This window comes from Pan troglodytes, chromosome 18 (assembly GCF_028858775.2).
Source record: "Pan troglodytes isolate AG18354 chromosome 18, NHGRI_mPanTro3-v2.0_pri, whole genome shotgun sequence".
Classification (NCBI taxonomy): Eukaryota; Metazoa; Chordata; class Mammalia; order Primates; family Hominidae; genus Pan; species Pan troglodytes.
The window spans coordinates 13,804,605-13,818,691 of NC_072416.2; the positions used below are offsets into that span (position 1 = coordinate 13,804,605).

General features: G+C 51.5%; 1 protein-coding gene across 11 annotated transcripts in view; it reads left to right on the forward strand.

Moving 5' to 3' along the window:
- CLEC16A (C-type lectin domain containing 16A) overlaps positions 1 to 14,087 on the forward strand; it is a 236,576-nt gene that overhangs the window by 211,136 nt on the left and 11,353 nt on the right. For 6 of the 11 annotated variants that reach the window (XM_054668203.2, XM_009430305.4, XM_063796660.1 and 3 more), the window contains exon 22: positions 9,685 to 9,849. The exons of 2 other annotated variants lie outside the window; for them this stretch is intronic. In XM_054668203.2, the coding sequence (XP_054524178.1) occupies positions 9,685 to 9,849 (165 nt within the window). Of the gene's footprint in view, positions 1 to 44; positions 153 to 365; positions 519 to 9,684; positions 9,850 to 14,087 lie in introns of those variants that run through there. 3 more of the 11 variants (XM_054668204.2, XM_054668205.1, XM_063796661.1) reach the window with 2 other exon arrangements.

Here is a 14,087-nt window from a genome sequence, read left to right on the forward strand (position 1 = left end):
GGACTGGGTCCTTGGGAATCAAGCCCAGCCCTGGCGACCTTCAGTTCTAGAAATCCAAAGCAAGGTTGCACCACTGCGAGAGATTCCAAGATCTGGTCCACCTGTGTCCCCCATGTGCCAGCCAACCCTCTGTGGCCTGGATAGGTGCTCATGTAAGATGCATGCATTCCTCATATTCACACAGCCCAAATGCCTGCCCCGCCCCCCCACCCACCCCCTGCCGGTAGCAAAAGGGGCATTAGACTCGGCAGCCCTCACAGGCAGACCTTCACCCGACAGCAAAAACATTTCTAAGGGCACAATTAGGACAGAAATGACACAGAGAGAAAGCAAGATACTGAAAGACCATTTTTTCTTTTCTGCAGGTTTTCAAGGATAGTGTTTAAAATCTGAGAGGATTTATCCATGGATAAAGAGCTATAGGCTAAAAGACTGTGCAAGTTCCCAGCTATTTTTGTATGTTGGACATGTTATCCCTTGAAAAGCAATCAGAAATAAAAAGTCTGTAAGCGTTGTGAGGTGCAGCCTAGTCAGTGATCAGTGATGTGGGGGTCGCCCATGGTGGCAGCTCAGGCTTGGCCCAGGGAGGCCATACAAACGTCCCTTCCCCAGGTGCCTGATGTGTAGACCTGCGCCCTGGGCTGGACAGGAAGTGGCTTCTTCAGCACCAGTGCACAGGAAGAAAACCAGATATCACCATTTGGGGGCAAGTCCTTCATTGCCCCGAAAGCACAGAGTTTTGTGCACTGAAACAGTAAATCATCTGAGACTTATTAAAGGGATACTGAAAAGGGGTCTCTGTGCATATACCTGAAGCTTTCCCAAACTTCAGGATTCTAGCAGTGAGGGAGGAAACTTCTGGGGCCCCCCAAGGCTCCTGCAGGCCCTTGGAGTCACTGCCATCTGAACCCTGCCCACATGTCAGTGAATGCTTTTCTCTCTCTTTGGTTTTTGTGTAGATTCCTAAGAGGAGTCCCGGGCAAGGACCCAGGCCTCACCTGGCCCATGTGGGTGCGCTGTTGCTAGACTTGAATCTGAACCCTGCCTCCTCAGCCCCCAACACGTGCTCTTTGAGCAGCCGTGGGTAGTTTGGGCCCTGTGCCCTGTCTTCCTAAGGTGGCTTTCCTAGGGTAGCCCCCCACTGAGTAGCTCCTAGCCCCCACCTGCCCTCGGGTATTGGGGTCATCTTGCCAGGGTGTAGGATCCAGAGCTGCTTCTTGAGTCGGAAGCACGAACAAGAAGGTTCTATGTCACCTGCAGATCTTTCTAGTAAGCCGCAATCTGTCCAGAGCCACCAGCAGCTGAAGTCCCAGACTTAGTCACCTCCCAGCCCCCCATCTCTCGCCCCAGGGACCTGGCAGGCTGCACTGGGAGGTGAAAGGGCAGATCCAAGGAAGGAGCCGACAAGGGGAGAAATAAGGCCATGCACACTTGCTGTCTTCAGTTTGTGTGCGAGGTCACAGGGCCGATTCATTTTTTCTACTGTTTCCCAGCATCGTGATGGGTGGTGAGAAAATATGAACACTGCATCGTCAGAAACCTGAGCCACAGCCTCGGAATGAATTTGCTAATGAAAGGCAAGCTCAGGGCACCCACGCCTCATGGTCCTCATTCATGGCAGAGACTGTGGAAAATGCACGGGTTGCTTCTCCCGAATCAGCCCTCAGCGGGTTTTATATTATGCTTTGCAATCTGCAACAACCATAAATAAGTGTAGGTTTTTCTTAGGGCAGGCAGCTCTCCTGTCCAAATCTTAGAGCTTTTTCCTAAAAGAGGGCTATTGAAAACTGGACTTCTTTGACACACCTCTAACTGAGATTTAAATGTCTTAGTCTCATACCTCAGACTCAAAAGCCCCCCACCTCCAGAGTTTGGTCAAGGAGGCCCCAAGGTATGACAGACGCCCTGGGGTTAAAAACAGAGGCTGGAGACCGGGAGCAGTGGCTCACACCTGTAATCCCAGGACTTTGGGAGGCCGAGGGAAGAGGATCACTTTAGGTCAGGAGTTCAAGGCCAGCCTGCCCAACATGGTGACCCATCTCTACTAAAAATACAAAAGTTAGCTGGGCATGGTGGTGCATGCCTGTAGTCCCAGCTACTTGGGAGACTGAGGCAGGAGAATTGCTTGAACCTGGGAGGCGGAGGTTACAGGGAGCCAAGATCGTGCCACTGCACTCTAGCCTGGGTGACAGAGCGAGACTCCAGCTCAGGGAAAAAAAAAAAACAAAAAAAAAACAGAGGCTGGAGACCCCTCTGGTTGCATACAAACGGCTCACAAGATAGATGGCCTGGCTTCGCTGGCTTGGGGTTACGCACTTCTTAATTTTCAAAAGGAGTATGAATGAAGCTGTCAACATTTTCAAAATCAGGAGGTGTTATGTCAAAATCCAGATATCCAGCTTCTCTTGACGAACTGGAGACTGTGGCCATACTGAGGTCCATGTTCTCCTGCAGCAGCAGTTAGAAGAAGCTGGAATCTGTGCTTTCTGATTTGCCCCAGTCTCTACCAGGCCCTGCCATCTCCCTGGCACAAAAGCTGAATGTCCCATGGACTGCATGTATTAGCATGCCTGCACTGTTGTTTTAATAGAAGAGAATGGTTTCTCAGTGTGCATGTGTCTATTAAATAAAGGGAAACAGATGACAGATAGAGAGGACCATCAGTGTTTTATCTCCAGCCCCTCCTCATTACATTACCGGGCTGGCCAGCCTTGCCCTGTCTGATTTTCAAAAGTAGGATCCACAGAAGTGTCTAGAAAGGGGAGGGGAAGGCCCTCCTTGGTAAGGCACCATGCCAGCCCGAGCAGTTCCATTTTCATCTCATGTATAAATTGGAGTTTCACCATTTAGAAAAAATGTTTGAAAAGGGCTGTCATAGGGTGTTATCTTTGAGGAATGAGGTTCCATCTGCAGTCAGGCAGTTGTATCTCCCATTAAGCTGCTTTCAAAGACATGCCCCAGGAGGGTTTCATGGGACAGAAACCTTGTGGGTGAATTGGTGTGTCGTGTAGATCGCCTGTTTTTTTCCCTGTGGTCTTAGCTCCTAGGAAGCTCAGAGTTAAATGGTGACTTTAGCTTCCCATAGCTTGAAGTCTTTCTGATATAACTTTTCACCTTTTATTGTCGGGTTCTTATTTACTTTTTGTTTTAGTAGCTTTCAGTGTTTAGTATCTATGGCATTTAGGCTTGGGTTTTAAAATATAACATAAGCCATCTCAAACCCTTCCTGGAAACAGGTAGTATGTAAGGGCATCTGTAGGGAATGAGGCTGCAGGGCGAGGTTAGTGCTTTTGAGTTGAGTGGAGAATCCCCAAATTGAATTCAGAGCCAACTGGGTTCCTTCCCTTTCAGCTCCCTAAAAGGTTCCTGTGGAATCCCCTATAATCTCAGGTAGTTTTCACATCTTCCAAGGGGAGATTTTTTTTTAAGCCTGAAATACTTGCACTTTAGTCACATGGCCAGTATCCTCAGAGTAATTACCAAGTGCAAAGCGGCACCAACTCCAGGCAGGCCACAGAGGTCGGGGGGCGTCCCTGCTCATTTGGAGATTCAGAAAACTTTTGGTGCAAGCCCACTAGTTTTTGTGCCTACACACATCCAAGCCCTTCCCACCCTTTAGTCTGTCTCGGGCCTCACTCTTTCTGGGTCTTAACAATTGTGTGTAATCTCTGTGACCAGGTGTGAACCCAGACAAAAACTCGGTCCCATCTCTGGTTTCTACCCAAAAAGTCCACTTGTACCACATGGGAAAGAGTTGACCAAGTGTTTCGTAAACCCTAGGTGGCGGGTCACCTCCCCACCTCACTTGCCCCTTTCCCTCTTTCCCTTCAGCCCACCACACCTAGATTCCACCCAGCAGGTACAGGGCAGCTTTTTCTGCACCAAAAACTCTGGGAGCCAGCCCGTCCCTTGTCCCTAGGGGACTTAACTCACATCCCCGCATTAACAAAGTTTTTTCCCTAACTGTATCAGTTAAGATTAAGTTCAACTACATAGTAAAGATAAACTCAAAGGGGAAGTTAATTTCCCTCTCGGGTAAAAGAAGCCTTGTAGTCAAGAGATACACAAAGACGTCAGGGACCCAAGCTCCTTCCTTTTCAGTGCTCTGCTGTCCCTAATGTGTGATTCATCCTCATAGCTCAGGGCAGCTGCTGGAGTTCCAGCCATTGCATCCATTTTCCAGGAAGCAGAATGGAGGAGGATATACCCCCTTTCCTTTTAAAGAGCTTTCCAGGAAATCCCACATGCCACATTCATTTCTATCTCACTGGTCACAACTTAGTCACTTGGCCACGACTAGCTTCTGGGTTCTGTAACTGCAACCGAAAGGGAGAATGGTTATTGAGAGACAGCTTACAATATCAAGAACACTGTCCAAAACCCTCTTCTTTTTGCTTTTTTGTTTTAAGCCTTCCCAATAAAGTGAACAAAACCCTCTTAACCTAGAGGATTCCAGGTGCTAGCTATTAATGTAATGATAATCATCACACTAAATACCTAAACATCTTTGCAGTCAAATTTCTTATGCCCTGCTTAGGTAGGCCGACTCCTACACAGCCATCAAGGCCCCAAGGTTGGACAGAGCTGCTGCAGAAGCACAGGGGAGAGAATAGTTAACCCCATCTTATGCAAAGACTCCTCCCAGGCTAATGCTGAGCTGTGTGAGCCATGAAGAATGGGGCAGGGGTTTGTAAAGACAGAAAAGAAGCAAAAGAGAACTCCAGACCGAGGGAATGGCCTAGCAAAGGTTGAGAGCAAGTGGTTCTTGGTAGGAGGTCTGAGGACTGACCTAGGCTGCTGGAGGCAGATCGCCATATTTCCACATCCCCACTCCTCCTACGCACACCCAGTGATTCTGGGGTTGTAGGAGGGCCTTGACTCGAAAGGTCTCTGGGGGTTCCAGCTTCCCTGAGTCCTGTGGATTTGACCAACAATCTAGGCATAAAGAGCAGAGATTATCAACTCAAACGCCCACACGGCCAGGCAAGTTGCAAGAGCAGGGACCCAGCTCTGCTCATCTCTCTCCCGTTGCTGTCCTGCAGGAATGGGGCCCCATAAAGCCAGATCTTTTCATTTTTTAAGAAAGCAGAAATCCAGGTCTGTGTGTAAAAGCTCCCAACGTGTCCATGGTGGTACCTCCAACAAACACACATATAACGTAAATAAGCAAAGCGAAACTCGTGTGCAAGCCCCTAGGCGGCTGCTGGCCGGCTCTGAATCTTGAATCACATGGTTAAGTGATTATTGGTGGGGAAGGCTTAAAGACCTGTAGAAGAGGAGGAGGGGGGCATGTCCAACGTCTCGAAGTCAGTTTGGGCAGAGCTTGGACTCAAACCTGGGGTTCTGACTCCAAGCCCAGCTTTCCTTCTGTCAGTGGGCCTAAAAATAGAAGACTGACCTTTTCTTGGTATTTTTGTGCTTCACAAATGCCAGAGCGTTATTCATTAGTTCATCTTCCCGAAATAACTGGCAGAACACGGCCAGAGGGCAACAGGAAGACTCTGGGCTGCGCCCCCCACCATGAAACTGGGGGCTCCTGGGAAGTGGGGGATGTGTCTCACCATGGGCGTGGTTCCCCCCACTGTTGGAGTGGCCTGCCTGGCCCTGCTCTTGGTGAGTCCAGGGGAGAGAGCTTCAGAGGGCAGAACAGATCTCAGGAGGATGTTAGGATCGGGAGCTTGAGTCTATCCAGTTCCCAGGCAGTTTGTGTTCCCTCCATCATGCTCCCTTTTTTTTTCTCTTTCTGGTTTAAAATAAGGTTTACAATAGGAGTCTTGGAAAATTCAGACAAGCACAAAAAATAACAAAACTCACTGCAATACAACTACCTGCTTCTCTCACTGCGTCAGCTTCAAATCTCCAGCTGCCTTCTCTGCTCTGGACAAAGGGGAAAGAGAGCACGAATTTTTTGCAGGAGCGGAAACATATGGGACTTGCTTTTTCTAACCTTTTTTCATTGACTCCATCTTGAGCATTTCCCCCAACACTTAATCTTCTCTTACCAGCGTGTTGGTTGGCAGCAGGGAATTTCATCATCTAGAGGGATTAGAATTCACTTAGCCTTTCCCCAGTTCTTGGACATATCAGCTGTCTTCTGTTCTCTGTTCTACACACCAATATGCTGAATATCCTTGTAGTTCGGTATGTGGATCCACCCACAGTGTCGTCTGCAGCATGGGATGCTGCAGGTGTGGAATTGGTCAGATGGTGTGAAAGTCCATGCAGCCTCTGATACACATTTTGCAGGCTGTCCTTGAAGCATACCCAGGGAGAGCCAAGACTGTTACCACTGGAGAGGATCTCAGGGAGGCCCGTTTGCCTGCACTCCTGTCGCACGATCTCTGGCTTGTCTGTGTGTTTGCACGTACTTCGCAGCCCAAGTGTGTTTGATTCATACACAAAAGCCTCTGGCACCTCTGCCAAAGCTAGTTCATCAGGGACTGCCTGGCTGGGATGCAGCAGGAACCAGAGGACAGGGCGCTCTGGCCATAGACATTCATCCTGAATTCTCCCCAGCACCCTCCTGATTCTCTGATGTGTTGCCACTTTGATTTGGGGAAAAGCCCCTTGAAATTGCAGGTGGGGGGCCTTGGCCATCCAGCAAAATAAAGGGAAAAAAAAGCCAAAAGTCACTGTGGCTTTCTGGTCTCAGTGCCACTGGCAAAGGGAGAGAGAGTGGAAAGGAGGGAAGTGGGAGTTTTAGTAGAAGCGGGTGACGGAGAGATGTGTTCAGTAACCTCTGCTCAGCTAGACCCTGCAAATGGATGGGATCGGTAATTGGTGATTTTTTTGTTTGTTTGTTTGTTTAACTCAGTACATGCAGATTTTACTGCCAATCTATGACTTGATCCCAACCCATTCCCAAAATAAAAGAATTTAAGCATCCTGACTGCAGTGCCAGCTTCTCATCTGCTACCCTACATGTCCCACTGCAGATGTCTTTTGATAATAAACCAGGTTTATGATGCTGTAATAAACCATGGCTTTAAAGAGGGCAAGAGAAAAGACGTGTCTTCTTCAATGGGCCTGTGACCACCTTGGCAACGGCTATGTCGTTGATCCCTTCCAGCCGGGGTCATTGTCGGGAGCATACAAGGTGTAATCCCAACTCTGTTACTACACTGGCTGGCCCTCTGTTCATGGCCCTGATAAATAGGCAGCTCGGGAAAAGCCATCTTGACATTTTGATTTGTTAAGGGGTAATTCATTTTCGAGGCAAGTAAACAGCTTGTAAACTGGGGAGTTTACCGCTCTAAGTGATTAAGAAGTGAGCAGCTATAAAACTGGTTCCATGTGGCTGCGGCTGAGTGTCCCCAAGGAATCTTCCTGCCCAGTGTTTGGATTTGCCGGATGTTTGCCTTAGTTCATCTGAGTGGGCCCCCGACACACACACACAATATATCACATTGTGCCTCTTCCTGATAACTCCAGCTACATTCATCCTGCCTTTCTCTCCGCAAGCAGACCTCTGCGGTAGGTGCGGGCAGGAAATACCCTCCACGCAAGAGGAGCTGGTGCTCAGGATGACCGCCTCACTCGGAGACTCACCCTGCTTTCACTGGGCCCCATGCACTTGCCATTATAGTCAGCGCTTGTTAAGTCACCCCCAAAACCCAACTGGGGGTATAAATAGGGCCCCTGCCTTTTAAGGAGCTGATCTTTAGACGAAAACAGCTTCACATGAACCTGAGTGGAAATAGCCCCTCCTTGATGGCCAGGAGAAGAGTCCTGCTAAGCCCTAAGCTGAGCCGCAGGTCCCATCTGTAGGTGAAAGGAAGGAGGCTGAGGGACATCAGGGACTTGCCCAAGGTCCCTCAGCTGGGAAGTGAGCAGAGGAGGGTTAAATCCCAGGCTTCCCTGTGCCATAACCTGGGTGTCATCCCCTGCACCAGATGGGCACACTGCTTCTGTCCAGAGCCAGGTAACCTGGCAAAAAAGCCTTTTAGGCTTTGCAGGCCATGTGGTCGCTATGGCAACTGCTCAACTCTGCCGCTGATCGAGAAAGCAGCCATAGTCTCTGTAAACAAAGGACCGTGGCTTGTTCCAGTAGAACTTTACTTACCAAGCAGGCAGCAGGTTGCAGGATGCCAACCCCTGCTAACACCCTGCAGCCTTCCTGAGTTTCAAGAAAGGTGAGGTCAGGGCCTAGAGGGCCTTCTGGAAGTAGTGTCAGCAGAGAGCTGGACCGTGTGAAGTTCAGGCAGGGCGGGTGGCGTGAATGGGGTCCGGGGCTGGCTGTGGTGAATGCATTCGCTTGAGGAGTGGCAAGGCTTGGGGGAATGACCAAGAGGGTTGACATCCCCTCTCTCAGCTGGAAGGAGGACTCGCCCCCCATATCTCCACCGCAATTTGGGGCTGCTTCTGTGCCATGAAGCGCCATCACCATGGGTCCTGCTCGGCTCCTAGGGGCTGAAGTCGTGGCCTGCAGAAAAGCACATGTCCACCAGAAGAGGGGCTCCTGGGCCGGATAAAAGGGGCTTTGATTTATCGTAAAGAACACGTATCGCCCAGGTGTGGTGACTCACACCTCTAATCCCAGAACTTTGGGAGGCTGAAGCAGGAGGATCACTTGAGTCCAGGAGTTCAAGACCAGCCTGGGCAATACAGTGGGACCCCCATCTCTACCAAAAAAAAAAAAAAAATTAGTTGGGTATGGTGGCATATCCCTATAGTCCCAGCTGCTCGAGAGGCTGAGGCAGGAAGATCACTTGAGCCTGGGAGCTCAAGGCTGTAGTGAGCTGAGATCACACCGCTGCACTCCAGGCTGGGCAACAGAGTGAAACCCTATCGCAAAAAAACATAAAGAACAAACATGTATACTGAGCTCTCACCATGTGCCACACCCTGTTCTGGGGTGTGATAATAGTTCTTTCATTTTATTCCCACAACAGCGGGAGTATGTAGTGACACTCCAGGTTGTGGCTGGGAAAGACTCAAGAGAAACACGATAGCTGTTCATGTGTCTGGTGCTTCTGTGCGGAAAACGGGTGCACCCAGGTCTGAGTGTCTCCAAGATGAGGGGCTCGTTCATCCCCGCTGGGTCAGTTTACCAAAGAAACATGTGGGCAGACTCCACCTCCAGGTCCTGGAGATGCTGAGGGCCATTTGAGACCATCATCACTAGCTCTTTGCCAGGGCTTTCGTTGTTCCTGAACCTGACTTCCCTAGAACCTCAAGGGCAGAGCAAATTCTCTGGAAGGAGCATCCAGGGCACTGTCCTCCTGCCCGGGTGTGACTTCAGAGCGTGGGTCCCCCAGGTATGACTTCAGAGCATGGGTCCGGTGCCCTTCCTTGGGCACCATCAGCAGAAGCCTGAGACTCTACCATGAGGGCATCTAGCATCCCTGGGTGAACTTGCCACGAGGCTGCATGTCCCTCTTCAAGGGCACAGCTGGCACGCTGCTGAGCCAGTATCAGGCACTCGGATTTACGACTCATGGCCCCACACTCAGCTCTGTGGCTGTTGTACTCTGTTCCTTGAAATAAACCTGTAATAAACCTTTTCCTTGAAATAGCTTCAAAATGTGGCTGGGTCAGGGCCACGACCAGTGAGGTCAGCCTGTTCCAGGGAACAGAGCAGGACTTTCAAGGAACTGAGGTTGGGTTGTTCAGTGGAACCATGACATTGAGGCCCTCAGGCCTGCTCTTTGCTTCCACTTGGTCACCTGGTACTTTGTCTTGCAGGCTTCGCCGTGGCCCAGTGCATAAACCAGCACAGCTCCCCGTCCCTGTCCTCACAGTCGCCACCCTCCGCCAGCGGGAGCCCCAGCGGCAGCGGGAGCACCAGCCACTGCGACTCGGGAGGCACCAGCTCGTCCTCCACCCCCTCCACAGCCCAGAGTCCAGCAGGTATTGGCCACGTGACTCAGTGATATGGGGACATTTGGAGAACCCCGTGATCCCTCGCCATTACCAAAACCCCTGACCTCCAGGTCCTCCTTGTCACAGCACTTGAAGGGTGCTGCCACTCAGGTGATCTGCACGTGAAGCCTCTAGAGATTCCTCTAACTTGATGTTCCCTCCCAGGCTGGGTCAGCTCCCAGATGGGGAAGAATTGCTCCTTTTTCAGGCCGGTCCCCACCGAAGCTGTCACTGACTGCAGAGCTGATGGGCAGCAGGCGGGCTGCACCTAAACCCACCCTATCATCACCTCCACAGTCTTAGGTGTCACAAGGAAGGGTCTCCCAAGGGGATTGTTTGCAGTCTGGGAAAAGAATCGCGTTCCTGCTAATTTTTTTTTTCCTCTGTAACATACCAGTTTTGTCCTTAAATGTGGTGCGGTCCAGTTGTTCGAGTAGGCACGCACTTTGCCACTCTTTGGTAGGATGTGATGAAGTCGTATCTTGCCATCCTTCAACTTACTCCACTTCAGACATGGCACAGAGGGAACCCGGGAGTGAATGGGAGCCCCTGGAGTCAGCCTGGAATGGGACATGCCCCAGCTCCTCGTTCTCGGCTGCTGTGAGCTATTCGCTGTGTGAGATGTGGGGAAGTACAGACACCAGGCCTCTGGCACAACATGGCCCCAAATTGTAGCCAGAGGAGCAGGGACGAGCATCCATGGCCTTGAGCCAGCAGGATGTTCTGTGCCCCAGCAGCATCCCCCCGCCATGGGTCAGGGAGTCACGCCAACTGCCTGCACCTCTGACTGGAGATCCTTAGTATCCTTCACTGTTCCTGCAAGTTCCCCTCCAGAGCCCTCACTCATCATATTTCAGGGACACCTGGCCCACCTCTCGTTGAGTTCTGGATTGATTGATCATGGCAGGAGGACACAGGCTACTGCAGAGCCAGGGAGGTCGAGGGCCCTTGGTCACCATCCTCTCAGCACCAGGAGCCAAGATCTCCCTGGACACCTACACCTCTCTCGGGCACTTCCAGTTTTTGCATTTCCAGTTCATGCCTGTGGCTCAGAGCACCCCAACCCACCTGTGTCTCTCCCATCCACACACAATGTTACCTGCACTTCATATTGACTTCACAAGGCCCAGGCAGGAAAGTCATCCCACAGCCACCTCACTGAGAGATCCTCTTCCACTCGGCACCTGCTCCAGGACATGACCACCCCTTCTGAGCTATTTCTGAGCCCAATTTAAGGTTGGCTGCACATCCAAGCAGATGCCACCCCTGTTGCCAGGCTTGTAGCTGGGAAACTCCAGCAGAGCTTCTTTCAGAAACTAAGACGCACTCTCAGTAGCCCTCTTGATCCCGTTTCATGCTTGCTCAGGGGTGGGCATGCAGGGTTGTGTGTTCATGCACCCCAACGCACATATTTACCATTGCACTGGGGATGAAAGCTTCCTTGCCCTTGTAGCTGTGGTCACCTTTCTGTCATTTTTAAGGACGTACAGCCAACAGCTAAGTGAACAAACAGCCATATACTTCTTTGCCTAAAGTTAACACCAGCAAAGACCCGCAGTATCAAAAATGATCAAAAATGGGCTTCTGTATATGGATGCCTACCTGAATGTGACCCCTGAGGCTTCAACTCTACACTTTCCCAGGGCCTGGTGTCTGCAGTGTGTGCTAGTTTCTTTTTTCTTGGCCTCCCTCAGCCCCTCTGTCCCTACGCCCACCATCCCCTGCATGGTACCAGCGTAATGTCTTTTCATCTCAGAAATCCAGTGGCTATTAACTTGGCTGTCAGGTGGCCAGGCAGTTCCAGTCGATAAGTGAGAGTCAGGACCTCCGAGGTGTCTGCTTCCATTTGGTGCGTCCCCAGCAGGCCTGCGGAGACAAGTGTGTAGGTCACCATTCTTTATGCAGCATGACAGTAAAAGCCTGAGGCCCAGCCTGCCTGTCCGGCTCTGCAGACACTGAGACAACTCACCTGATGAAGGGCCGTGCCCGGTGGGCAGCCTGGGCTTTACTCTTACAGATGCCTCAGGATGCAGCTATTGATCCATGGCAGGAGAGCTCATCAGAGCCCACAAGCTCCTCCCTGTCTTGAGGCCAGACTTCTAGGCCAGCCTGCAATCTCCCTCCCAGTCCACCCAGACCAAAGCATATGGGCTTCCCATGTTCCTTGTAGGGATGGGCCTAACCAGATGGCTCCAACATCTGCCTGCTGTTCCACCAAGCCGCAGAGGAGAGAAAGCCAAGGACAGGAGAAGGGAGACAGCTTTGTTGGGATAGGAGCCCTTCTGCCAGTTGCTGGATTTGACATTGGCTCAGAGTGCGACTCAGCATTCAGGCTTCTGATGAGGGAAGGTCACCCTGCGTGGCTAGCTCACCCAACTTTCCACCCACCAGGGACCTGGCCCTGATCCACCAGAGATGATATCCTTGGAGGGCCAGCCAGGCAGCGGGGTGGACCAGGGCCTCTCCTCCAAGCTCATTCATCCTAACCGCCCACTGCCTTCAGCCTGGACAGCAGAAGACAGCTGCAGCCCCCTACAAGGGGCAGCTTGTCCTCAAAGTGGTTTTTGAGGGTACAGTGCTAAGTCAGAGGCGATCCCGTCTCTGTGATTATGGAGCCTCCCAGAGTCCGGGAAGCTCCCTCTTGCAGAGAGCGGCTGCCAGACCCTCCGAAGTCAGAACTAGGAAACCCCAGTGGCTTCTTTGCCATTGATTTGTTTTTTGTTTTGTTTTGTTTTTTTGAGACAGAGTCTTGCTCAGTTGCCCAGGCTGAAGTGCAGTGTCGCAATCTCGGCTCACTGCAACCTCCACCTCCCAGATTCAAGCAATTCTCTCACCTCAGCCTCCTGAGTAGCTGGGATTACAGGTGCGCACCACCATGCCCAACTAATTTTTGTATTTTTAGTAGAGATGGGGTTTCACCATGTTGGCCAGGCTGGTCTTGAACTGCTGACCTCCAGTGATCCACCCACCTCAGCCTCCCAAAGTGCTGGCATTACAGGCATGAGCCATCACGCCTGGCCCTCCTTTGCCATTGAAAGCACACTTTGCATGGCCAGGTGTTTGGCTGGGCAAGTACACAAGATATGCCATCCCCCAAGTGATGAGACAGGCCCAGTTTTCCATAGCTCTAGCCCACGGTTTTGAACACTTGAATTGTTCAAGGATGTTGTTAAAAGCTGGGAGTGACCTTCATGCTGTTTTGACAGTTGGTGTGGCCCAGGCACCCACCAATCAGCGTAGGCTCCTGCTGTAGCCATGGCAGGGCCTTCTCAGTGTGCACCTGCTGTGTGGCGTCCCAGTAGACACTCCTCCTGAAATTGAGCCCACCTGTGCCAGACACCATGCTTATAGGCACTTCACAGATGTCCCCTTGTTGAATCCTGCCACACTCCGCCTCACACTGTACAGTAGAAAACACAGGGGCCCAGAAAGGCTGTGCAACTTGGCCCAGAGGATGCAGCTAGCCAGCAGAGGAGCCAGGATCTGAAGCCTAGCCTTGGCAGCCCTAAAGCCCCTGCCAGCAGAATATCCGATGCGGTTTCCAAGACTGTCTCAGGCACCTCCAGGGTGTCGCAGAGACCCGGGCCCCGATCTGGATCCTGGTTGGAGGCAGCCCATGAAGTATGTTTCTCCTTCCAACGTGCATGGCTGCTCTAGGGCCCAAGTGAAAAGTCACGGCCCCACTCGTGAAGGCCTGCTAACATGTACAACCCCAGCCAGCAGAAGGCTGGGTGGTGTGAACCCCTGGGGGAGGAAGGCCTGGTGCTTTCCTAAAATCAGCAGCAAAGTGGACCCCAGGGAGCCCACGTGGGTTCATCCCACATGAGGCAGTGAAACCAGCTGATGCTCAATTGGGTTTTCCGCCTCCACTCTGCGTCCAGCTCCGGGGACCTTAGATTTCCTGCCTGAGTTTGAAAACTCTCCACATTTATCCCAAACACGTCCTCACCTTCCCGTGGGGACCTCAGCCTGGCTCCCAGGATTTAGGCTCAGGCTGTCCTCTTGGTTTTGTGGACTTGAGACCTGATCCAAGAGATCTCTCCACCCGCCCAGCCCACACGTGGCCTTCCAACCTCTTAGTGGCTCATCTCCCTGCATCTTATCTTCCCTGGGTTTGGGCACCCCACTCCCTGTCTCAGTGAATTATTGTTTTCTAAGCAAGCAGGATTAGGATAAGTCCCTACTGTGCACAGCATTCGGGATACAATGTGGCAAAAAGCATGATC